General features: G+C 46.8%; 1 protein-coding gene across 1 annotated transcript in view; it reads left to right on the forward strand.

Moving 5' to 3' along the window:
• The window catches only part of Dnah2 (dynein axonemal heavy chain 2), a 120,617-nt gene that overhangs the window by 22,882 nt on the left and 71,052 nt on the right, over nt 1-26,683 (forward strand). The window contains 17 exon segments of the mRNA XM_038325396.1: nt 2,285-2,371; nt 2,373-2,432; nt 2,434-2,460; nt 2,462-2,479; nt 4,109-4,314; nt 4,726-4,814; nt 4,817-4,851; nt 5,062-5,146; nt 5,149-5,186; nt 5,189-5,221; nt 5,223-5,246; nt 5,993-6,207; nt 18,951-19,097; nt 20,250-20,406; nt 20,908-21,147; nt 21,588-21,776; nt 22,703-22,850. Of these exon segments, the coding sequence (XP_038181324.1) occupies nt 2,285-2,371; nt 2,373-2,432; nt 2,434-2,460; nt 2,462-2,479; nt 4,109-4,314; nt 4,726-4,814; nt 4,817-4,851; nt 5,062-5,146; nt 5,149-5,186; nt 5,189-5,221; nt 5,223-5,246; nt 5,993-6,207; nt 18,951-19,097; nt 20,250-20,406; nt 20,908-21,147; nt 21,588-21,776; nt 22,703-22,850 (1,798 nt within the window).

A 26,683-nucleotide genomic window follows, 5' to 3' on the forward strand; every position in this document is an offset into this window, starting at 1 on the left:
CGGAGGCTGGAACTCAGGTCGTCAGACCCATTGAGTCATCTTACCTGCCCCCCAAAGTTTTTACAAGCTACATCCGTATTGAATGTGCCCTTCTGTCATCACCCCAAACAGCACCACACTTGTTTAGGTAGGAAGACATCCAATTGGTCAGCAAGGAAATGGCGATCCCCCTCAGTGAGCCCAGCACTCCAATGCAGCTGAGAAAATAGGACTTACATAAAAGAGGAATTAGAGATAGCGTGGAACCAAGGATAAGCCTGTGTAGTTCAGGCATGAGAGTCTCAAAACAAACATGTAAAAACTAAATTCCCTATGACAAGCTGATTGTGTTGCTGCTGGGTCTCCCAGGAGGTGAGTGACGGGTGAAGAAGACCTTTCTTCCCAGATGAAAATTACAGCCAGATATTGAGGGAATTGAGCTGTGACGAACAGAAGTTTAAGACCCTCACTGAGAACGGGACAGTAAGGGGACTGGGTGACCTTAGTGGATGTGGGAGGAGAGTGATGTTCAGGCCTCTCGCCAACAGCTCTGAACATCCACTTTGTACAGAGTTCTTTATTCAACTGGAGCAGACACCAGATCTGGGCTTGGGGGGACTTCATAGGAAACAGGACATGAAGGGCTAGGGAAGGGACATTGCTCTACTGATCAAGTGCTTGCCTAGCATACATGAAACCCCAGGGCCAGTTGTCAGCTCTGAATAAACTGAGGATGATGGTTTATATCTGCAGTCCTAGCTGTCTGAGTTAGGGTTTCTGTTGCTGTGAGGAGACACCATGACCATGGCAGGTTTTTAAAATTTTTTTTATGATTTATTTATTTTTATTTTATGTGCATTGGTGTGAAGGGTGTCAGATCACCCTGGAACTGGATTTTCAGACAGTGTGAGGCTTGCCATGTGGGTGCTGGGAAATGGAAACCCAGGTCCTCTGGAAGAACAGTCAGTGTGCTTAACTGCTGAGCCATTTCTCCAGGCCACCACCATTGCAGTTTTTATAAAGGAAAACATTTAATTGGGGTGGCTTACAGTTTCAGAGGTTTAATCCATTGTCATTATTGTGGGATTGGCATACGGGTAGACATGGTGTTGGAGATCTGTAAGCAGCAGGAAGCGAACTGTGCACACGGGTGCAGCTTGAGCATAGAAGACCTCAAAGTCCACCCCCACCGTGACAAACTTCCTCCAACAAGGCCACACCTGTTCCAACAAGGCCACACCTCCTAATAGTGCTACCTCTTTGGTGGCCATTTTCTTTTAAACTACACCTAGCACATGGATGTGGGGAAGCAGGGCATTCAACATGCAAGGTCATCCTTGGTTACATAGGATGTTTGATGCTCCCCCAGACTATGGGCAACTATGTGAAACCCATCTCAAAAAGAAAAAAGAAAAAAGAAAAAAAAAAAGCAAGTGAGGCTGGAGCAAGGCTCAGAGGTTAAGAACGCTAGGTGTTCTTGCAGAGGACCTGGGGTCAGTTCCCAGCACTCACATCACAGCTCACAGCATCTGTAACTCCAGTTCCAGGGGATCCAACATGGTACACAGACATACATGCAGACAAAACACCTGTACACATAAAATAAATATTTTAAAAAGAAAATGAATGAGAGAGACTCTGGTTTGAAATGATAACTCTTGGGAAGAGAGCTTACTGGGAGGGCTGTCTAGAGGATGTGCCTCGAGATGCACGGAAAATATTGTGTGTGAGTGCTCTATACACTTTGGTGTGGGTGTGTGCACGTGTGGTTGTGTGTGCGCGCACGTCTCTCTCTCTGTGTGTGTGCATGTGGAAAGCAGAGGGGTTCCACTGGGTATCACCCTCCGTGTTCTTCACTTTTTTCAACTTTGTTTATTTTATGTGCATGGATGTTGTTGCTTGTATGTTTTGTCTATTATGTGCATGCAGTGCCCTAGGAAGCCAGAAGAGGGCATTGGCCCTCTGGAATTGGCATTAGAGAGAGCGTTAGCTGTCAATTGTGGGTGCTGGCAACAGAAATATAGGTCCTTTGCAAGAGCAGCCAGGCTCCTAACTTCTGAGCCATCGCTCCAGCCCTATGTTCAGAGCGTCTCTCACTGACGTGGAGCTCGCCTATTGACCAGGGTAGCTGGCCAGCAAACTCCAGGGACCTGCCTGTCTTTTCCTGCCAAGCCATTGCTGGGCTTACAGGCCACTGTGGCCGGCTTTTCCATGGGTGCTGGAGATCTGAACTCAGGTCCTCAGGTGTTTGCACAGCAGCAAACGCTACCCACTGAGCCGTCTTTCCCGGTTTCTCTATTGTTAGGATGGCTCTCGCCAAGCTCAGTCAAACCTGACTTTCTTGTCCATCCTGAGGGAGCCCTACCAGGAGCTGGCCTTCATGAAGCCTAATGGACATCTCTGATAAGCTCCCGAAGCTGATCAGTCTCATTCGCATCATCTGGGTCAACTCCCCCCCACTATAACACACGGGAAAGGCTAAACCTCTCTGTTCAGGAAGGTGATGGTCATGAAAAAGCGCAAGGGTGAGGTGGGGCAGCCGTGAGGGCAGGGCTGATCCTGAGCCTCTCTGTTCAGGAAGGTGTGTGGATGCCAAGCGCAGGGGCGAGGTGGGGCGGCCGTGAGGGCAGGGCTGATCTCCTGGCAGGACATACGGTGGAAAGGAACCCAATACTGCCCTGCAGCTCAGACCTGATACCGAGTCTTTAGGGATGGGTCTGGCTTCTGCTTCTCCCTGAGGCGGGCTCAAGCAGGGATGAGGGCTTTGAAGGAGGTGGGAATGAGCCTAGGACAGCAGGCAAGAAGGATCTGGGCTGAGTCTATGCAGGGGAAAGACCTCTTCTTTCTCCAGATTGAGTTTGCAGTGGTGTATGGGAAGGTTGGTTCGGAACTCGGTTCCTGAGCAGGAATGATCAAGACAGAGTTTGGGGGGGACACAGGGTGGTGGAGGAGTTGCTTGAGCCAGAGCAGCGTAAACTGCTGAGCTGGGCTGAGGGCAGGAGCAAAGATTATGATGAGGCGCATGACACGGAGTGCCTGGAGGAGCAAGATGGGCTTCAGGAGCCAAATCAGGAGCCAGGAACCCAAGGCCCGAGGCACAGTTAGAGTCAGGAAAGGGTCGTTCGGGTGGGGAGAAGGCTGCGAATTGAGGCTTTGGGCTCCCTCTGCAGATGAGCAACGAAATTATCCGCCTATGCTGCCACTCCATCTCTCTGGACCGAATCTTCGAGGGCTATGTCCTCTTCCAGCAAGGAGGACCTGCAGGGCTGCATTTCTTGTTGCCACGCTTGGAAGATCACTACCTACGTGCCGTACAGATGCACACCAGTACGACGGTCCCCCTAACATTTATGTATATCTTGACATTCCCACAGTGGAAAGACTGACACTTTTCATGCCTTCCTCTTTTATGGAGTCTCTACCCCCAGATAAGGCTCTGTTTGAGTGTTGATGTTCTGCTTCTAGCCCCTTCCAGGAGCCTCACATGGCCCTTTCCTCCTCCCATGATTACATGACCTGCAAGGCCACCTTCTAGAACTTGAGGCTGTGTTTGTTCTATGGTTCTGCTCACCTAGGGTCTCTTCTCTCAGGGCTCAGGGAATCTGCTTCTCGGGGTTTCCTGTCTGAACCCAGGCTCACACAGTCCAGTTTTGCATGGACAGACTGATCCGTAGTGTGCTTCTGATTTAATCCATCTTCTTCCTCCCGCAGGTTCTCCAGCCGGGGCTGGGTTCTAGACCAGACCAGCATATTTGCTCAAGTAGATGCCTTTGTGCAGCGCTGCAAGGACCTCATTGAGGTAGGGACACTGCCGGGGTGGGGACGTGAAAGCCACAGCAGACCTTCGAGTCCCCGTAAGGAGCCAAGCACTTAGAGTCTAAACCTGGAACTTGGCATGCTGACTCCTTCTGCACAATTTGTGACCTCCCATGCCACCTCTTTCTTCTAGGCTTTTGCCTGTTATCACTGCCTAAGCATCTCATAGTTCATCCTTCAGGCGAAATTTACCCCAGTGTCCTTTGTCTGGACGGTCCTCTCTAGTTCACGACCTTCTGAAGACAAGCCCAAGAACTCGGGAGGCCTGGGTTCAGAAGAGAAAGAAGGCTCATACGGTTGGATCTCTTTTTAGGTTTGCGAATGTCAGTACCACTTTGCCCGGTGGGAAGATGGTAAGCAGGGTCCCCTTCCCTGCTTCTTTGGTGCCCAAGGGCCACAGATCACACGGAACCTGCTTGAAATCGAGGACATCTTCCATAGAAATCTGCAGATGCTGAGAGCTGTTCGTGGAGGCATCCTGGATGTTAAGAACACCTCTTGGCATGAAGACTACAATAAGTGAGGGACTCACAGGCTGAGGCCGGGCTGTGCAGGGAGGTGGGGAACCAGAGCAGGAAGAGAGGCCTGGTGTGCAAAGGAGACCAGGCGACTCCCAGGATCTGGGGGGCAGAAGGCCGAAAGATCGCAAGTTGAAGACTGTGAGAACAGCTTAAAGGTGGGAAGGTGAGAAGAGAGGTGGCTGGTCGGCTTCTAGGTTCCGGTGTACCTGTCAGAACACCGAGCAGATGCCTGTGCCTCCTTATCCGTAGGTGAGGCCAAGGACTCGCCTCCCAGCTTTGTCCAGGGTGAGAAACAGGGTCCTGGTGTTAAAGTGCGCAGTCACGCTCCTGACGTGTGGTCTGATGCACAGCACACTGGGCGGCAGGATGAGGGCACTCACTCTTCTCGTGGTCCTCCCTGACCTTGCAGATTCCGTGCTGGTGTCAAGGATCTGGAGGTGATGAACCCAGAACTTGATCACCTCAGCTTTGAGTTGGTTCGGGATGCGAGCACGAGTGTTGCTTGGACACCTTCCATAGGCTGGCTACACGGGAGGTGCGACCCCTGCCCCCACCTCAGAGGCCCATCCCTTGCCTTTAGTTCCTCCATGTGTCCTTCCCCTCTGCTCGGTGTGGATTTTTCTTCCGCTCCACCTTTCTGCTTCCGTGACCTTCCACTTCTCTGTAGAATGCGGCCTCTGTGTGTGGCTGGTCAGGGGAGACGAAGGGGACCCACTTACACGGAGCGTGTCATCTTGTCCCTTAGGCCATCATGCGGACCTATGAAAAGAAGGCCGTCGACCTCTATATGCTGTTCAATAGCGAGTTAGCCCTGGTGAACCGCGAGCTGAACAGAAGTGGCCGTACCTGGAGCCGTACATGGCTCAGTATTTTCTGGACAGGCGCACTGGGTGCGGATCCTGCGGGCGCCGCATCGACCGAGTCATGAATGTGAGTGGTCTGGCCCCTCTGAACTGTCTTATTTCTGCGCAGAAGTGGTGGCTGTACAGCCTGAGGGGTGCTGAGTCCAGACAGGGTCCTATGACCAGAGACTAGGTGGGAGGAGGGGAGATGGCAGCCTGGCTTGGTTGACAGAGGTGGCAGGAGTGGCTTGTGGAACAAAGGTCATCTAGCATCCTGTATGAGGTGGGGAGGAGAATGTGGCCAGCATCTGGGAAGTTAGAGTAAACAGATCAGGACATAACCTGGTGACCCAGAGACCTGGCCAGCAAGAACCTGCTCTCTCTGGATAGAACAGGGATAAGGAACAAGGATTAGGGAAGGACTTTTAAAACAACAACAACAACAACAATTTTGTGTTAGACATGGTGGAATATGCTTGCAACCTAGCTGACACAGAAGCCACCCAGTACCGGGGTGGGGGTGGGCAGGGGGTGTCGGGGAGGGGAAAGCTGTTTGGATTCCTTACCGGCTGTCCACCTGATTGATTCTGAGAAGATGAGTGGAGGAACAAACCCTCAGGTCCCCGTCTCTGATCGTCCTTTGTCTGCCCTGTTTTTTGGGACTGCCGTCTTAGGCAGTCACGCTGAGTCTCCTCAGTGGGCTTTACTTCCTCCCTCCCTGGTCCAGTCCCTCCTCTAGCTCACCAGCCTCTGTCTCCTTTCTGGGGCCGAGGGGTGCATGGTGAATGCCCACTGCAGATCTGGATAAACAGCTCCCGTCTCTTCCTCCTCCAGTGCCTGGCTGGCGCCCATTTCCTGCCCCACATTGGGACTGGAGAGGAGAGTGTCCACACCTATCAGCAGATGGTTCAAGCCATTGATGAGCTGGTTCGGAAAACCTTCCAGGAGTGGACAGCAACGCTGGACAAGGACTGCATTCGACGGCTGGACATGCCACTCTTACGAATTAGCCAGGAGAAAGCAGGCATGCTGGACGTCAACTTTGACAAGTATAGGACCCACCCTAGCACCTTCTGCTTGTCCTTGGTTGCCAGTCTTCTTTTCAGTCTCCCAAGAACTTAACTCTTTCCCTTGTGTCCCCTCCCCTGTCCTTGTCTTTTCTGCTGTCTGGCTTTATTTTCCTTGTGTTTAGTTCAGTGTGGACTTTGCACTTGTGATCGTTTGACCTCAGCATGGTGCTGGGTTTACAGCTGACTTCCCCACACTCAGCTGCTATCACTTCTTCTTCTCCCCCATGAGACAGGGTTTCTTGGCCTAGCGCTGGCTGTCCTGGAACTTGCTTTATACACCAGAGTGGCTTTGAACTCAGAGACTGACCTGCCTCTGCCTCCCAAGTGCTGGGAGTAAAGATGTGCTATCACTTATTAATTTTAGTTTTACCTAGGTTGGGACTGAGGTCTTGGGTTCAGTTCTCAGTACTGGGAAAAAAAGTCTGTCTTTACAGCTTACAGTAAGAAGCAAATAGACAATGACCAACAAACATGGTTTTAACACTTCACTAAGGCACTAAGCCAGTGATGTCACTGTTCGGCCACTAGATGGCTGTGACAGCCCAGCTAAGTCGTCTAAACCCTGATCCCTAGTCTGGGTTTTCCTAAGATCGTCCTCTCTCCCTCAACTTTAAAACCACAACATCTTCATTTTTAAAAAGGTAACTAGTTCATCAATTATTAAGAATATACAGTGAGTCACACCGGGTTGTGGGTGGCTCAACCCCAGTACAGGATGCTGAGTCAGGAGAGTCTTGAGTTGAAGGTCAGCATGGGCTGCATTCAAAAACAAAACAAACCCTCTGAGATCCCCAAGTCAGACAAGCACTGTGCATGCGCTGGAAACTGAGGCAGGCACAGGGGTGTATAAAGTGGCGAGAGTCCCTGTCCCCAAGGGGCTACCTCGTCGTTCCTTCTGCTCAGCTGACAGTTCTACCCACGGGCTGTGAGGCGTCTGTCTTCAGAGACTGAACCTTCTGCGGTGACAGCTTTCTCCTAACCAGGAGACAGACTTCAGGTTGATGGGTTGGGCCTTCTCTTGCTGTCACCTGTGTCCTGTGGTGAACGTCAACCCCTGAGCTCCTAGGCTGTCGTTCTGGTGTTGGCTTTACCTCATAACATCCATATTCGTTGGACAAAAATGTGGAAGGTAGATGGAGGTCCAGGGACGGGCAGGACAACTGGAGGAGTCTGACCGGGGGGAGGGGGGCAACTGATGCACAGAAAGGAAGTGGTCGGGCATTAGCTGGGGGAACGGGAACACTAGAAGCCACACAGATGAGGAGCCGTGAGGGAGCACAGCGTGAGGAGGAAGACAGAGTTTTGGGATAAGTGTTTGGCCAGTGATAGGTGCTGGTGAGGTTCTCGACTTTGTAGCTGTGGCACAAGGTAGAGACAAAGTTGAGCCATTAAAGACTGCCTCTTATGGCTGGAATTATGGCTTCAGCCGAGGACTGGGTTTGGTTCCAGCACCCACACATGGTAGCTCACAACTATCTGTATCCTCCAGTTCCAAGGGATCTGACACCCCTCTTCTGATCTCTCTTGGTACCAGGCACTCACATGATGTGCATATGTACACTCAGGCAAAACACTTGCACACATAAAGTAGATAACACTTGCCTGGCCTAGCGGTATATGCCTCTAATCCCAGCACCTGGGGGGCAGTGTGTATCTATGAGTTCCAGGTCAGCACGGTCCACATAGGGAGTTCAGTGGGTAAGTCATACAGCAAGATCCTGTCTCAAAACAACAACAACTACCACCACCCCTCCCAAAAGACACTTAAAGTTTTAGATTGCCTCTTTTTAAAATATTTATTTATTTATTTATTTATTTATTTATTATGTATACAATGTTCTGTCTGTGTGTATGCCTGCAGTCCAGAAGAGGGCACCAGACCCCATTACAAAAGGTTGTGAGCCACCATGTGGTTGCTGGGAATTGAACTCAGGACCTTTGGAAGAGCAGGCAATGCTCTTAACCGCTGAACCATCTCTCCAGCCCCTAGATTGCCTCTTAAATTGATTTGAGATTCTGAAGAAAAGGAATGTTAGGTCAGTGTTATATTATAACTGGTTATATACTATATAAACCAATTTATAACTAGTTACATATTTATATAGACAAAACAGTTGTAACATTTGCAGGCACCTAATAGGGCTGAATTACAAGCTGTAGTCTCTGTTAGGCTGGACATCCCCAAAGGTTCTGTGCTAGGGAGTCTCCCTAGTGGACAGTTATGGGCTAATATGGATATGGGTACACTTGGCCACTCTTTGTATGGGAGCATGGGGCTGGTGAGGTAGCTTGAAGCTAAAGGTACTGCTGCCAGCGTGGGGCCTACAGCTCCATCTCTGGAGCCCGAGTCGTGGATGGAGACGGCTGGCTGACTCCCACAAGTTGTCCTCTGACCACACATGAATAAGTCTGAAAATTACATTCAGGATGCCACCAAAACTTTAAAAAATAAACCAAACAAAGCAAAACAAAGGATTATATTCCAATCCCAAACTTTTCCCGTTTTAAGTTGTTTTGTGTCAGAGATTTAGTCCCAATCTGTGAAGTCAGTTCCGTGCCTCCCCAGTGCTCGCCTTCTAGAAGATGAGATGAGATGGGATGCCCACGTGGTGAGGATAAATGCCTGCTGGAACCGTCTGCAGGGGCAGCTGTTTGAGTGTTTGTATGAGGAGCTTGTGTGGGGGTCCGAGGACAGCTCTCCTCTGTCCTGTGGGTCCCAGGGTTCGAACTCTGTGGTCAGCCTTGGTGGCAAGGGCCTTTATAGCTGAGCCATCTCCCTGACCCCACCAGAAATGCTTTCCCCATTCTCTCTGTAGCGTGTTTCACACACACGCACACACAGAACAGAAACAAACCTTGGGACATTATTTATGACCTAGATTTATCTGAAACCCAGACAACAGCTAAGCATTTCTTCCAAACAGAAGAAGTCTGTTCTGTCCTTCGGCAGTAGTTTTTTTAGAAAAATATAAGGACCTCACAATACATTTTGTGATTTTAGGATAAAATTGCCTCAACTCAGTAAATAATAGATAAGAAAGAAAAGTCTGAGCTGATTAAACCCATAAAGAAACCGGAGACATTTTCAGCTCCTAAACTTATTAGCACCCCCAGGAGTAGAGATAGCTTTCTCAGGCTTATCCTTCACGCTAAGGTCTGGTTCCAGCCTTGAGATAAGCCTTCTTCTGAGACGTCCCGACAGTCCTCAGGTTACCTGACTGTCAGTCCTGGGAGCCTTCCAGGCCCTAATAGCATCCATGTGACCCTACAAGGGCCTTTCCCACCTTATATTCCAAATATTTAAACTCCGAAATCCAAATGGGCTTTTATCACATTTTATGGCCAGGCCAGCTTCATAGACTGCACTTCGGCAGCCGCAGTCCAGATGTTCTCGGTGCCCTGTTGAAAGGGCTGTGCTATCACCCTGTGGGTAGGAGGGCAGAACTAGACGGGGCGCTTGCTTACTGCTTTTGTGCCACGTGTGTCTCTCTCCTCCCCATTCCCATCCTCACTGTGCTGTTCCTTCTGCTCTGTCAGCATTGCCCTCAGCTGGCCTCACGTGGCCACGTCTATTACACATTTGGGAATGAATACATTATAAAATAGTTTTTTTTTTTTTTTTTTTTTTTTTTTTTTTTTTTTTTTTTTTGGTTTTTCGAGACAGGGTTTCTCTGTGCTTTGGAGCCTGTCCTGGAACTAGCTCTTGTAGACCAGGCTGGTCTCGAACTCACAGAGATCCACCTGCCTCTGCCTCCCGAGTGCTGGGATTAAAGGCGTGCGCCACCACCGCCCGGCTAGTTTTTTTTTTTTTTTTTTTTTTTTTTTTTTTTTTAAGAAAGGTAATCCCCCAAATGGATTTTTAAAAAGGTTTTGAGGTTTTGTTTGTCAGTAAAATAAAATTGGTGCTCTTGAAATTTGTTCACAAAATTCTGCCAAGGCAGAACATAATTCTAAAGATGATTTTTAATTTTATTTATTTTTAAAAATAGGCTCATTAGAGCAACTTCGGGAGTTGTCCAGTTTCATCCTGCTGACTGACAAAATTTGATAATTTACCTTCAAGTTATTTTTAAAAATTCTGTCAAGATGAGAAACACGAAGAACTAGTTTGGTGTGTTGTTTGCCAGTGTACTTGCCCCAGTGAGTTTGTCCTGATGTTACGAATAGAGACAAATTCAACCACTCCAGTGTGAAAACATAGGAGAGAGAATATACTTAGACACCAGAGATGTCTCAGGCTATAGTCAAGCCCTCCGCCCCCACAGAGCTGGGGCAGTTCTTGCTGCAATGGGTTTTCATTGTCGATGCCGTGTTGCTAGCTGCTGAGTCGTTTCACGGGGCTATAGTGGTTCTTTCTCCACCGTGGGCAGAACGATGCCTATTTGTTTTGACTCTTTCAAAGGAGATGGAATCTACTCTTAGCTTTTGCTACAGTATATTGTCATAATTATTCTGTTGATCTCTTCCTATGTTTAATACTATGTTTAAATCCCCCCCCCTCCTTTTGAGACATCCTCTCACTCTGGAGCCTAGGCTGGCTTAGAATTTGGTGGCAATCCGCCTGCCTCAGCCTCCTTATTGTTGAGATTGCAGTCATGTGTCCCTGAGCCTGGCTGCACCTAATTCTTAAATTGAACTTCTTTTTTTTTTTTTTTTTTTTTTTTGGTTTTTCGAGACAGGGTTTCTCTACAGCTTTTTTTTTTTTTTTTAGAGCCTGTCCTGGAACTAGCTCTTGTAGACCAGGCTGGCCTCAAACTCACAGAGATCCGCCTGCCTCTGCCTCCCGAGTGCTGGGATTAAAGGCGTGCGCCACCACCGCCCGGCATGAACTTCTTATAGGTATGGATTTATAAGAAAAAAGTATTCCCCGTGGTTTAATACCATCCAAGGTTTTGGGCATTCATCTGAGCCATGGAAACTGTTGACCTGGATGAGAGGCCTGAGGTGGCTCTTTCCTTGCTTGCATGATATTTTGTCATTTTGGAATTAATAATTAATATTTATTTTTGATATCGCACTGTTCATTGTCATCATTTTTACAAACCAACTAATAAAATGCCTTCAGTAATATTTCCCCCTGCCCTCCATATGCCACGTACACCAGGGGCCTCGCAGTTTCTCAAGCTGCTTCGTCAAGGCGTCGCCTCAGGTCTGCTTCAGAACGGTCTTTAGGAACCTCCTTGAGTTTCTTTCTCTTCAGTTCCTCTGACGCCTTCGTTGGTTTATGGCTTTGTTTTGGTAACATGCATCCTTTGGTAGTTTTCCAAGAAATGTTGCATAGGAGTTAAGGTTTTTAAGTTCCTCCACGATTGGCAACAACCAATTTCTCCCTTCATGTCTGTGCGTTTCCCTAGGGTTGTAATTCTAGGTTGAAAACAATTTCTCCTGACTCTGGCCTTTATCTCCCGCTTCAAAGACAGTCATCAAATGTCTGGTGAGCCCGGGTTTGTTTGTATTTAATAATACCTGTGTTATGGAGATTTTTCATGTTTACAAAAATGGAAAGGAAATAGGACTTCACAGTATCTGAAAACATGGATCACAAAGAATTGAACATTTGGATATAATTTTATTCTTTAAATCTTTAAATTATTCTCCTTTTAAGGTGAAAGTAGAATTCTCTGGAAAGTTTAAGATGTGACATTATTATTTTTTTAATCAATTCTTGACTGTAGAATAGACAAAAAAGTGGCGTATGTGTGTGTGCGCGCGCAAAGTTTTGAGACGGCACCTCCCGTGCCCAGGCTAGCCTTGAATTTGCTATGAGGATGACCCTGATGTCCTGATTCTCCTGCCTGTACCTCACGAGTGCTGGCGTTAGAATTGTCCACCACCAGGTTGCTTGATTCTGTCCTATGTTCTTAGGTCTTAAATCCATTTGCAATTACTGTGGTGTAAGGAGAATTATAGAGTCAACTTGTGTTTTCTGTTTTTTAAATACATTGCAAGCCAGTCGACCTAATCTTGTTAGTTTATTTATTTTTCTGCATTGCTGGAGCTCAAACTCAGGGCTGTGTGTATGCTAGGCAAGCATGCTACCACCAGCTACACCCCGACATTATTGAGTTGCTTTCTTTATAATGAAGAAACCTCCCAGCAAAGCGCTGTTTTGGATTTGCTCTTCTGACTCAGTCATGTGCAAGAACCAAATTGTTTTAATTATTGTCCTCATTACCCTCTTAAAAAAAATCCCTGGCTTTCTTTAAAGGTATTTCACATAAGAATTTTTTAAACAATTTTTTTTAGTTCCTAAAATAGTTTCATTCCTCTTTTTATTAGAGTGTGTATTGGGTCACATTTATGGGTTAAGTTTAGAAGAATGAAATCTTTATGATGTTAAATATCTCTGTCCAAAAATAGCACTCTCTCTTCAAATTGCTTTTTGTTCACAAGCCATTTTTAATATACACATAAAATCTCTGATATCTTATTTTGCTTTAGCTATGACTATTCTTTTCCACCATGACAATGTCTGTCTGATCACAGCTTTTACTAGAAAACCTTGGGTTCACCTCCCAAAGTGTAAATGCGTGACAGATTACCTCATAGCTGACATCAAATTAATAAACCATATACCTTGAGTAAAATTATCTAAAGCTACATCTTGAGTAATTACAGTCTTTACTTAATTTCAAGGTATAAGAGCCAGACATCCAAGAAGAAAGTACATAACTCATTATTTTATTTCTATTAAAAACCAGTTTTCACCTAGGGCTGGTAGGGCACACTAAAAATCCTAGCTCTTAGAAAGAGGAGTAGAAATTTGAGGTCATCTTTGGCTCTCTAGTATGTTCCAGGCTAGCTGGGGCTTCATGAGACTCCGCCTGAAAAACAGAACACTGTTTTTCAACAGAATTCATCCATTGACACCGTACAGGTTACACTGACTTCTTAGAGGCAGAGTACCCTAAGATTTTCCATGGGTCTCAGCCAATATTTCTTGAGGTTAAGAACATTTTAGTTTAAAAAAGAATACCTAGCTGGAGAGATGACTCAGAGGTTAAGAGCTCTGGCTGCTCTTCCAGAGGTCTTGAGTTCAATTCCCAACACTGATATGGTGGCTCACAACCATCCATAGTGAGATCTGGTGCCCTTTTGGCCTGCAGGCATACATGTGGACAGAACACTGTATATGTAATAAACACATAAATCTTTTTTAAAAAAATGAAAAAGGAGAGTACCCTTTGCGGTTGCCTCTGTCTGGATGCCAGTAGGAAGCAAGTATGTCAAATGGCATGTCTCTGTGTGTGTGTGTGTGTGTGTCTGTGTGTCTGTGTGTGTGTGTCTGTGTGTGTCTGTGTGTGTGTGAACCTTATCCAGGTGTGCACACACATCTGAGCCGAAGGGCAGCCCAGTCCCAGAAAGAACTCATCAGCCTACCACAATGCACTGCGCCTCTGAGTCGACTGACCCTGCATCTCTTTTTATAAATATTTTAGCTTAAAATGTATTTGAACATTAATTTTTTAATTATTATTTCATGTGTATAAGTGTTTGTGTGTATGTGCCTGAGGTCAGAAGGAAGCACTGGATTCCCTGAAACTGCAGCTACAGAGGGTTGCTAGTGGCTGTGTGGGTGCTGGAAATCAAATCTGGGTTCTCTGGAAGAGCAGCTGGTGCTCTTGACCACTGAGCTCTCTCTCCTGCCCTAAGAATATTTTTTACTCTCACACTCAGCTGAACAAATAGCTACATAAGGCACATCTCCTTGCTGCTGTTATTTCAGGGGAGGAGAGAACATTGGGGGTCTAGAAGGCACCTCCTCAGGAGTTTTTCCAATAAGAGTTGGTGACAATGTAAAAATTTTAGGTGTCTGTATAAGAATTTCTGACCTGGTGGTGGTGGCACACGCCTTTAATCCCAGCACTGGTGAGGCAGAGGTGGACGGATCTCTGTGAATTCAAGGCCAGCCTGGTCTACACAGTGAGTTCCATGACAGCCAGAGTTACATAGTAAGACCCTGTTTTTTTTTTTTTTTTTTTTTTTTTGGTTTTTCGAGACAGGGTTTCTCTGTAGCTTTTGGAGCCTGTCCTGGAACTAGCTCTTGTAGACCAGGCTGGCCCTGAACTCACAAAAATCCACCTGCCTCTGCCTCCCAAGTGCTGGGATTAAAGGCGTGCGCCACCACCGCCCAGCTGTAAGACCCTGTCTTAAAAAAAAAAAAAAGAAAAAAACAAAAAGAAGAAAAGAGGGCTTTGCTGGCCTATCTTGAAACAGCAGAAAGTGTAGCCATGACAACTGGGGCTCTAGCCCTTTAGATGGAATGTCTTCTAGTTTCAGATAAAAATATTACCATTATCATGACATTGGAGTTACATAGTTTTGGGGGAGAACTGAATTCTGAGTTTTGCTTTATAAAAAACAAAAGGAGTTAGTAATGGGTAGGACGTCAGAAAGTGAGGGGGTGGGAGAGCATGCATGCAGTCTTTGGTCCATGTGTGGGTGTGGGAAGTGCTCTTCCTTGGTGTTCTCTTGTGTGCCGCCATCCCGTGTGCCATCCTCCCGTGTGCTGTCCTCCCTTGTGCCGTCTTCCCGTGTGCTGTTCTTCCTGGGGTGGTCCTCTTCCTTGGAGGCTGCTCTACCCTCCGGCAGGAGTTCCAGATTTTGTGCTGACTCCTCTGTCAGGGGACACGTGGAGCTGGCGATGCCCGTGGGACAAGCTGGGGAAGAGATATCTTTAGGCAGCTGAACACAGTCTGGACACTAGAGCTTAGCTGGGTAGATCTGGGAGTCGATCATCTCTCAGAGGCAACTGAAGCCATGGGAGTGGGTTAGCTCATCCTGGGAGAATTACTGGAGATGAAGAACCTTTGGGGGTCCCCGTTGAAGGAGCCTGGAGAGGTGGCAGATTCCTTGCTGTGCCGCAGTGACATGTGCCTGGAGACTGCGAGGAGGACGAGGTCGAGGACGAGCTGGAGAGAGGAAGGGCTGGGGAGGGGTGGGGAAGGAGTGGGTCTGAGGAAAGCGGACTATTTGCCATGAGAGCAAAGCCTACAGAGGGGCTGGAGAGGGGTTGAGTGGGAAAGAGCATTGGCCGCTCTGCCCGAGAAACCTGGGTGTAGTTCTCAGCACCCAACGGAGGCTCACAGCCGTCAGTAACTACAGTTCTTGGGGATCCAGTGCCCTCCTCTGGTCTCCCAGGGGTGGTATGTGGATATACATGCAGGCAAAACAGCCCTGTGCACAAAATACAATAACAATATCATTGTAAAAGGCCTACGTGGAGGTCAGGGAAGACAAGACCTACAAGTCCCCTTTGGTGCAGCGTGGGAATTTTTGGTGAGGTGTGGGTGGAGCGGAGAATGAACTGGGAGCGATGGAGATGAGAGGAAGCAAAAGGACCCCTCCAGAGCAACTCCTTAAAGAAAGCAGGCTCTGAAGGGGCGGGCAGAGGGTGGTCTCTCTAGGACAGTAGGAGTCAAGGGAGGGTTGTTTTTAGTATATTCTTTCTTGACACGATAGAATTTGGCCATAGTCCAATGGTGGGAAGGAGCTGGTTTGTTGAGGGAGTGTGTCTTCCTGCAGGAGGACAGGGCTGCAGGACACAGCCCCGGGGAGCTTTAGTAGGGAGAGAAGGAACTCGCAGTCATAAATGTGCAGGAAGCCTCATCATGGCCCAGGTCAGTTCACACAGGCTGCGGCAGGAAGCAGGTGGAGTTCTCAGCTGATGGCTTTCCTCTGGGAGACACCAGCTTGGGAAGAGTGGGGTTTTAGTGCCTTGAAGAGACAGATTAACTGTTAAAGATTTCTCCCCATTCTGTAGGCTGCAGCTTTGCTCGATGATAGTGTCTTTTTCTTTATGGAAACTTCATCTTCAGGAGGTCCCAATCTCAATGCCTTTACTGTTGACATCCTGTTCAGAAAGGCCTTTCTTGACTCAAAGCCTACTGCCCTATTCTGCCAGATTCAGGGTATCTGGTCTTATGGTGAGCTCTGTGATCTGTTTGGAACTGAGTTTTGTGCAGGGTGGTAGCTATGGGTCCATTTTCATTCTTCTACTTGTGGTTATCCACACTGACCAGCACTATTTGTTGAAGATGCTTTCTTTACTCCAGTGTGTATTTTTTTTTTTTTTTTTTTTTTTTTTTTTGCTTATCAAAATTCAGTTGTCAGCCAGTCACGACGGCGGCAATGCTCCTTTAGTCCCAGCACCCAGGAGGCAGAGGCCAGTGGATCTCTCTATAAATCACCGAGGTCAGCTGGAGGATCTGGATCTCCTCTCTCTCTCTCTCTTTCTCTCTCTCTCTCTCTCTCAACTCAAGGCCACACAGTGAGTTCCAGGACAATCAGGACTACACAGGGAAACCCTGTCCTTTTGGACAAAGGGAAAACCAAATTGTCCAGGTCTTCAGTTTCATCCTGTTGATCAGCGCATCTGTTTTTGTGCCACTGCCAGTGTGTTTTGCTACTGTTCCTTGTAATACAACTTGAAATCCAGATGGAGGGGTCAAGAGCACAGGGACAGACACAGGATGTGGCCTGGAGAGCCCTGGAGGCCTCAGGAGAATTCAGAGTGAGACTGGACTAATTTGTGATGGTATCGGCATTGCTCAGGTGCGTTCATGTGGCTTAGCCTGGAGGATAATAGATTTCACCTGGGACTTGAAATGTAGGCAGGCCAGGCTCCTCTCCAGCTTGCAGCGACATGCCTGTCCCAGTGCTGGGGTTAAAGGCGTGCGCTAGCAAGGCTGGCTTGTGTTCAGCTTTTTTTTTTTTTTTTGCGGGGGGGGGGTGGGGGTGGGGGATAGGTTGTTTGTTTGTTTGTTTTGGTGAGGTAGTTAGACTAGAGGACAAAGGAGTGAGGGTCGCTAAGAGAGTGACTGAGATGAAGGCTGGGCCTGAAGGCTGAAGCTCAGTGGAGCTGAGGGAGGGTGTGCTTAGCAGGGCCCAGACCCTGGAAAGTGGTTGCTTCCATTCTCCCAGCACAGACAACAAAGAAAAAACCACAAACTAAAGGACCACAGGGTCTGTGGAGGAAATGAACGGGGAGTGAGCAGGGAGGGAAGGAAGAATCCTGGCCTGAGGTCTGAGAGAGGGTGGTCTGGAGGAAGCTGAGCACCTGCCTGTGCTCGCGACAGACTCGGGAGGAGCTGGGAAGGATCAGGTAGTCAGACTGGAAAGGGGATCTCAGCAGAGTCAAAAGTCACTTGGGACTGAGGACGCTCATGCTCCGGGATGTCATTAATGAGTGAAATTAATTTTTATATTTGGCACGTCATTCCCTCTAACACAACCTAAAATTATTAATAGGCTGTTTTCTATTTTTTCTCTGTAGAAAGTCTTTTTTTTTTTTTTTTTGGTTTTTCAAGACAGGGTTTCTCTGTGTTGCCATGGCTGTCCTGGAACTAACTAGCTGTGGTAGTTGGCCTCGAACTCAAAGAGAGCCACCTATCTCTGTCGCCCTAGGGCGGGAATTAAAGATGTGCACTACCCCAGCCCGGCTTTTAGACAGTCTTCTCTTATACCTAGGTGTGCTCCTTTTCCTGTTTTCTGAGAGGTTCCTGTTAATTTTATTTTGGATTTTTGTGCTTCTGCCGGCAGTTTGAACTTCGTACCAAGGCTGAAAGCCCAAACAAGCAAGCAGAAGAGAACAAAAGCTCTGCTCCCCATAAACATGAAAAGCAACAAACTGTCCCTAACTTGCTCAGAGAAAAGAAAGAGAATCCATAGAAAAGAACAGGGCATGAGCATCTCTCTGGCAGCTGGACATGGTGGTGTGTGCCTGTAATCTCAGCCCTTGGGGAGTTCAAAGTCATCCTCAGTGAGTTCAAGGCTACCCTGGGTAGCAAAATTACCAAACAAGCAAACAAGAGTCGTTGCAAATTAGAAAAATAGAAAAGCCCCTTCCCGTTGTAGTCACGTGGTAGGAAAAGACTTGGAAACTGATTGGAAGCTCTGGGGAGGAGAGGGTTTGGGCTGTCAATAGCGCCTGTGGTTGCAGTCAACAGGGCAGCTCTTTGAGGAGGATTCCTAGTCTTCAGTCTTGGTCATTTGCTTCCACACCACTTGCCAGAGACCCCAGAAAAGAATCTTCCAAATGGGGTTCTTTCTTGGTGTACCGCACATCCTCGTGTGTGTCTTGACACTTGGACCTGTGGTCTTCTGCTGGCCATAGTGTGGCTTTCCCAGAAGGCTAGTGACTTAGCACTGAGTTTGTGGATGGCCGCATATGCCCAGCTCACTCTCAGTATACTACTCTCCTCTGTGGCCTGGGGTCCCCAGGTGTCTTCTGCTTGTCTCTGCACCTTCTTCATCAGTCAATGGACCTCCTGCACTCTGCTAGCTCCAGCGAAGGACCTTGCCCTACAGAGTCATGGAAGAACTCCGGGGAACTGCTTCTTGAGCTCTGTACTGGCCTTCCTGTTTGAGTCTCAATCAATTTCAAAGCCCCTTCTGGAGGTTTCCTTGAAGCCACAGCCCCTGGGGCTTTTAGAGAGTTAGGTAGTTTCCAGCTGTTGCTATTGCCCAGCTTAGAATTCCCCTTCCGCTCCAAACCCAGGTCATTTACTGCTCAGCTTCCAGGACTTCTTGTCACCTGTACCTGTGTGGGCGTCTGCCCCAGACGCCCAGAAATCCCCGTCGCTGCAGCTCTCATGGTTTGGGGAAGTAGCGAATATCACTCTGTCCTGTCTGCCTCTGTCACCTGGAAGGCCTGTTTCCCACGGGCACATTCCTCCTAGCGCCCTCTAAGCCATGCCTCAGTTGCTCTGCTTTCTCCCTAGGACGCTCCTGATTCTCTTTGTGGAGATTGACTACTGGGAGCGGCTGCTGTTTGAGACGCCTCACTATGTGATGAACGTGGCTGAACGCGCCGAGGACCTGCGGATTCTGCGGGAGAACCTGCTCCTCGTTGCACGAGACTACAATAGGTGCGCTCCGTCCTCATCAGCCCGAGGATGTGGTGTGTCGCTCAGGGTCCCCATCACTGTGTTTTTCTCATCCTGAAAAGTGATTCCCTTTCCCTGCAGTTCCTTCTCTGAGTCCAGGCACTCAGAGCCGGGCGACATTGGGATTCTGGCATGCAATAGCATCAGAGTCACTGAAACAAGACCACCTTCCCTCATCTAGTCCTGTCCCCAGCCTTTGACCTTGTGGGGCCCACCTCTAGGGTGACATTTGTGCGTGGTTAGCTGTATCATGGATTGGGTGGCTTAGAAATAACCAGACTCCTGGCTCACGGTTCCGGAAGCCTGGTCTCTAAATGGACAGCCTTCGGTGTCTTCCATGGTGGAGTGAGACAACAGCTATGTTAGGTCCTACTCATGACAGCGTCTCCCTTCCTGGTCTAGCCAGCTCCCAAGGCCAAGTAATACCACAGCAAAAGGGAAGGCTTGGACGGACAGATTTCAGGAAGACACAATCTTACAAACCTTTCTCACCTCAGTGAAAACCCAAGGGGATGAAACAAATACTTTTGTTTGAATTTCTAGAAAGGATACATTCAGTGTGGTAGCCTTTAGTTGCATGTAGCTATTTTTATTTCAATTACTTAATTAAAATGTTCCTCTTATCATAGGCCACATTTCAAGCTACATATGACCAGTATTAGAAAGCACATTTAACAATTTATTGATTGATTGATTGATTGATTGTGTATGGGTGTTTTCTCAGGCCTGGCACCTGAGGAGGCCAGAAGAGGGCATCAGATTCTCTGGGACTAGAGTTACAAATGGATACAAGACATCATGTAGGGGCTGGGAATTGAACCAGAGTCCTAAGCAAAAGCAAGAGCTCTCAATGCTGAGTCACCTCTCCAGGTCCAGTGTGCATGGAGAGGCCAGAGGACAGTTGGTGGGAGTCAGTTCTCTCCTTCCACTCTGTGGGTCCCAGGGATTGAATTCAGATCCTCAGACTTAGTGGCAAGGGCTTCTAACCACTGAGCCATCTCAGCAGCCCTTGGCCAGCACAGTGTGTATAACACTTGTATGATGAGAGTTTCTTTAGGGAACCCTAGGCCAGAATGCAAGTTTGAGAGACTGCCAAGCGTCCTGACCCCGCTACCGGTCTTCTCTCCCACGCAGGATTATTGCCATGCTGTCCCCAGATGAGCAGGCCCTGTTCAAAGAGCGGATCCGATTCCTGGATAAGAAGATCCACCCAGGCCTGAAGAAGCTGCATTGGGCCCTAAAGGGAGCCAGCGCCTTCTTCATCACGGAGTGCCGCATACATGCCAGCAAGGTAGGCCGCAGCTGCCAGACTCTAAAGGTCTATAAGGCTGATGGAAGGGCTAGCATGTGGGTCATCAATGCCTGAGCCTTTGGTGATGGAGGAGACCCTGGGAGGCATTATACCATCAATTGAATGTCCTCCCCAAAATTTGGTGCCAGGAATTGATCCCAAGGTCTTACACATGCTTAGGCAAGAATTTCCTCACTGGAAGGGAAGGATTTTTTTTTTAATGTCAGAAATTCTAGCAGGAGGCCAAGTTAAATGTCCTCCCCAAAATTTGGTGCCGAGAATTGATCCCAAGGTCTTACGCATGCTTAGGCAAGAATTTCCTTACTGAAAGGGAAGGGTTTTTTTTTTTTTATGTCAGAAATTCTAGCAGGAGGATAGAATCAGGTCCAGAGAGCCTCAATCCAGTCTTCACGGGAAGGAATATACAAGGTGCCCGCACAGTTCACGGGAATAGGTGCTATAGCAGGTGCCACTGTGGACCGTGCCTGGGCCTGACTCCAGGTGCAGATGATCGTGAATGACTTCAAGGCCTCCACTCTGACCATTGGCTGGAAGGCCCAGGAGATGTCTGAGATGCTCCTGGTGCATATCACTGGCAAACGGGTGTACAGAGACCTGGAATTTGAGGAGGCCCAGAGGGAACATCGGATGACCGTGCAGCAGAAACTGGTGAACCTGCACCAGGATGTGGTGAACATCATGACCAACTCCTACGAAGTGTTCAAGAACGATGGTCCTGAGGTAGGCATCCTGTGCCCAGCCTGAGGCAGGGAACCCACATACCCTCTGACTACACTGCTATTCTCCTGTATGTCACCAACCCTGGTCCCACATGCAGTTCGCCTTCAGGGTTTCAGGTCTTCTCTGGCGGCATTCAGGATCTTGCCTCTGTTTCTTTAAAGATTTATTTGTATGTTTTCCAGTGTTTTTGCCTGCATGTATGTACACCACATGGGTACCTGCTGCACTCGGAGGCCAGAGAAGTTGTGAGCTGCCTGTTGTGGGTGTTGGGAACGGAACCTGGGTTTTCTGCAAGAGCAGCCAGTGCTCTTAACAGCTGAGCTGTTCCCAGCCCCCAGAACCCTGCATTTCTGTCTTGCTTGTCACCCATCAGCTGGTGCCCATTTCCCAGGCCCTGAGCTGCTTTCTCCAGAACCTTTTCTTCTCCCCTCCCCTCCCAGATACAGCAACAGTGGCTGCTCTACATGATACGGTTGGATCACATGATGGAGGATGCCCTGCGCATGAACGTGAAGTGGTCCCTGCTGGAACTCTCCAAGGCCATCAACGGGGACGGGAAGACCACTCCAAACCCACTTTTCCGAGTCCTTGTCATCTTACAGGATGACATGCCAGGAGGTGTGGCACAGGTGAGGGCCTCTAGGCCTCCAGCACCTCAAGGTTCCCATACCATAGTCCTCAGTTTCTTTCAGTTATTTTTTAAATATTAAATTTTTAAAAATTAAAATATAATCACATCATTTCCCCACTTTCTTTCCTCCCCTAACACCTTTCATGTCCCCTGACCTTGGTCCCTCTCAAATCCATGACCCCCTTTTCTTTATGTATAAATATAACCTGTGTATGATTTCAGGGATGATCACTTGGTATTGGACAAACAATTAGGGAAGACTAATTTTCTCACTCTCGACATCATTGCCTGCGGTTTGAGATCCCATAGGATTTCTCTCTTGCACCCTAGCAGGTCTCTCTGTGTGCTCCTTGTCCAGATCTTGCTTAGGCAGCCAAATGCCTGAGGAATCATGGGTGAAGCTTCCCTGTCATTTCTAGGAGACAAAGTCTTACAGTAGAAGTCCTGGTCCCCAGTGGCCTTACAGTCTTCCCATCCCCTCTTCTGTGATGTTCCCTAACTCTGAGGTGCAGGAGTTGTGTGGCAGATGTATCCATGGGGGCTTGGCACCCCACAGGCAATTGTTATTTTTCCCCAATTTGTTTTATATGTATGGGTGTTTTGCTTGCATGTATGTCTGTGTACCGCATGCGCCTGATGTCTGCAGAGGCCAGAAGAGGGTAATGAATTCCTTAAAATCGGAGTTTTAGATCTTTGTGGGCCACTATGTGGGTATTAGGAATTGAACCCGGATCCTCTGGAAGAGCAGTCAGTGCTCTTAACCACCGAGCCATCTTTCCAGGCCTCTTCTCTCTACTCTTAGACTTCATCCCGGACCTTGACTTTTTCCTGTGCCTCCAGGCCCAACTCAGGTGTTCAGCCTTAGAGGCTTTGAAGCCTGTGTCTCTCCACCAGCGCCCTAAGCTCCTCTGTGCTTCCCCACAGGTGGAATTCTCCCCCACTCTGCAGACTCTGGCGAGTGTGGTCAACGATATCGCCAGCCACCTCTTCTCCACCATCTCTGTCTTCCGCCACCTCCCCGATATCCTCATCAAACGAAAGGTGGCTCGGGAACCCATCCATGTGCTTGTAGGTGAGTGGGCCATGGGGAGGGCATGCAGCACAGCAGGCACTTAGCTAGGCAGAGCTAGGAGGAGTGATGAGGGCATCTCATTCACACCGGGCCAGCCATGTCTGGATATGATAAACATGTCCAAGGAGCCAGACTGAGGAAGAAGCAAGGGGATTGCAATTAGGTGGCCGATCCCTGTGGGTTGTGAAAACTGGGTTGGAAGAGGAGCGTGGATAAGTTTGAGACTCGTGTTGGACTAGAAGAGGCCTTGATTCCCACAGAAGTGAGACACGCAGGGTCAGACTTGCGCAGCTGCCCCCTCTGTTTTCTTTTCTTTCTGAAGATTCACTTGTTATTCTTTGATGTGTATGAGCCTTTTGCATGAAGGTATGTCTGCCCACCAAGTCCAGAAAGAAGGCCTTGTTGCTTCTGGGACTGAAGTTACAGACGGTTGTGAGCTTCTACATGGGTGCTGTAAACAGAAACTAGGTCCTCTTAACTGCTGAGCCATCTCTAGCTCCCCTCTGTTCTCTTTTCTTAATTTTTTTTTTTTTTGGTTTTTCAAGCTCCTTTCTGTTTTCATATGTGTGTGTGCGTGTTTTATTGTTTTTTATTGAGCTCTATATTTTCCTCTGCTCCCCTCCCTGCCTCTCCCCTCCCCTTAAACCCTCTTCCAAGGTCCCCATGCTCCCAATTTACTCAGGAGATCTTATCTTTTTCTTCTTCCCATGTAGATTAGATCCATGTATGTCTCTTTTAGGGTCCTCATTGTTGCCTAGGTTCTCTGGGATTGTGATTTGTAGGCTAGTTTGCTTTATGTTTAAAAACCACTTATGAGTGAGTACGTGTGATAATTGTCTTTCTGTGTCTGGGTTACCTCACTCAATATGATGTTTTCTAGCTCCATCCATTTGCCTGCAAAATTCAAGATGTCGTTATTTTTTTTCTGCTGTGTAGTACCCCATTGTGTAAATGTACCACATTTTCCTTATCCATTCTTGGGTCTAGGGGCATTTAGGTTGCTTCCAGGTTCTGGCTATGATAAACCAAGCTGCTATGAACATAGTTGAGCACATGTCCTTATGGTATGGTTGAGCATCCTTTGGATATATATCCAAAAGTGGTATTGCTGGGTCTTGAGGACGGTTTTTTCCTAATTTTCTGAGAAATTGCCACACTGACATCCAATGGGGTTATACCAGCTTGCATTCCCACCAGCAATGCAGGAGTGTTCCCTTTTCCCACAACCTCTCCAGCATAATTTGTCATCAGTGTTTTTGATCTTGGCCATTCTTACAGGTGTAAGATGAAATCTCAGGTTGTTTTGATTTGTATTTCTCTGATGACTAAGGATGTTGAGCATTTCCTTAAGTGTTTTTCAGCCATTTTAGATTCCTCTGTTGAGAGTCCTCTGTTTAGGTCTGTACTCCATTTTTATTGTATTATGTAATCTTTTGGTGTCCAATTTCTTGAGTTCTTTGTATATTTTGGAGATCAGACCTCTGTCTGATGTGGGTTAGTGAAGATATTTTCCCATTCTGTAGGCTGTCGTTTTGTCTTGTTGACCATGTCCTTTGCTTTACAGAAGCTTTTCAGTTTCAGGAGGTCCCATTTATTAACTGTTTCTCTCAGTGTCTATGCTACTAGAATTATATTTATGAAGTGGTCTCCTGTGCCAATGCGTTCAGGTGTACTTCCCACTTTCTCTTCTATGAGATTCAGTGTGGCTGGCTTTATGTTGGGGTCCTTGATCCATTTAGACTTTAGTTTTGTGCATGGTAATAGATATGGACCATTCTTCTACATGTTGATATCCAATTATGCCAGCACCATTTGTTAAATATGCTTTCTTTTTTCCATTTAATATTTTTTTTGCTTCTTGTCAAAAATCAGGTGTTCGAAGATGTGTGGATTGATATCCGGGTCTTCGATTCAGTTCCATTGGTCCTCCTGTCTGTTTTTGTGCCAATACCAGGCTGTTTTCAGCACTGTAGCTCTGTAGTAGAGTTTGAAGTCAGGGATTATGATGCCTCCAGAAATTCTTTTATTGTACAGGATTGTTTTGGCTATCCTGAGTTTTTTGCTTTTCCATATGAAGTTGAGTACCGTTCTTTTGATGTCTGTGAAAAATTTTTCTGGGATTTTGATGGGCATTGCATTGAATCTGTAGATTGCTTTTGGTAAGATTGCCGTTTTTACTATGTTAATTCTACATAGCCAAGAGCGTGGGAGATCTTTCTACTTTCTAGTGTCGTCTTCAATTTCTTTCTTCAAAGATTTAAAGTTCTTGTCATACAAGTCTTCCACTTGTTTGGTTAGAGTTACTCCGAGATATTTTATGCTATTTGTGGCTATTGTGAAGAGTGATATTTTTCTGATTTCTTTCTCAGCCAATTTATTATCTGTGTACAGGAGGGCTACTGATTTTGTTCTAGTTAATCTTGTATCCTGCTACATTACTTAAAGTTTTTATTGTAGAAGTTCCTTGGTAGAATTTTTGGGGTCACTTATGTAAACTACCAAATCGTCAGCAAATAGTTTGACTTCTTCTTTTCCAGTTTGTATCCCCTTGATCCACTTTTGTTGTCTTATTGCTTTGGCTAGGACCTCAGAACTATATTGAATAGATATGGAAAGAGTGGACAACCTTGTCTTGTTCCTGATTTTAGTGGGATCGCCATGAATTGCTCTCCATTTAGTTTGATGTTGGCTGTTGGCTTGCTGTATATTGCCTTTATTGTGTTTCGATATATTCCTTGTATCCCTGCTCTCTCCAAGACCTTTATCATGAAGGGATGTTGTATTTTTTTTCAAAAGCTTTTTCAGCATCTAATGAGATGATAATGTGGTTTTTATTTTTCAGTTTGTTTATATGGTGGATTATGTTGACAGATTTTTATAAGTTGAACCATCCCTGCATCTCTGTGATGAAGCCGACTTGATCATGGTGGATGATGGTTCTGATGTGTTCTTGGATTCGATTTGCCAGTATTTTATTTAGTATTTTTGCATCAATGTTCATAAGTTATATTGGTCTGTAATTCTTTTTCTTAGTAATGTCTTTCTGTGGTTTGGGTATCAGGGTAATTGTAGCCTCATAAAAAGAGTTTGGCAATGTTCCTTCTGTTTCTATTGTGTGGAACAATTTGAGGAGTATTGGTATTAGTTCTCCTTTGAAAATCTTGTAGAATTCTAAGCTGAAGCCATCTGGTCCTGGGCTTTTTTTGTTTGGGAGACTTTTGATGACTGTTTCTATTTCTTCAGCAGTTACAGGTCTGTTTAATTTGCTTATTGTTCTTGATTTAATTTTTGGTAAGTGATATTTATCCAGACAGTTGTTTATTTCCTTTAAGCTTTCCAATTTTGTGGAGTACAGGTTCTTTAAATAAGACCTGATGATTCCCTGGATTTCCTCCATGTCTCTTGTTATGTCCCACTTTTCATTTCTGATTTTGTAAATTTGGATATTCTCTCTCTCTCTCTGCCTTTTGGTTAGTTTGGATAAAGGTTTGTCTATTTTGTTGATTTTTCTGGAAGAACCAACTCTTTGTCTCATTGATTCTTTGTATTGTTTTCTTTGTTACTATTTTGTTGATTTCAGCTCTCAATTTGATTATTTTCTGTTGTCTACTTCTCTTGGGTGAGTTTGCTTCTTTTTGTCCTAAAGTTTTCAAATGTTCTGTTAATTCACTAGTGTGGGATTTTCCCAGCGTCTTTATGTGGGCATTTAGTGCTTTCAACTTTCCTCTTAGCACTGCTTTCATTGTGTCTCATAAATTTGGGTATTTTCATTGTGTGGAAATTTTCATTGAATTTTAGGAAGTCTTTGATTTCTCCCTTTGTTTCTTACTTGA

The sequence above is a fragment of the Arvicola amphibius genome, chromosome 4 (genome assembly GCF_903992535.2).
Source record: "Arvicola amphibius chromosome 4, mArvAmp1.2, whole genome shotgun sequence".
In the NCBI taxonomy this organism is placed as follows: Eukaryota; Metazoa; Chordata; class Mammalia; order Rodentia; family Cricetidae; genus Arvicola; species Arvicola amphibius.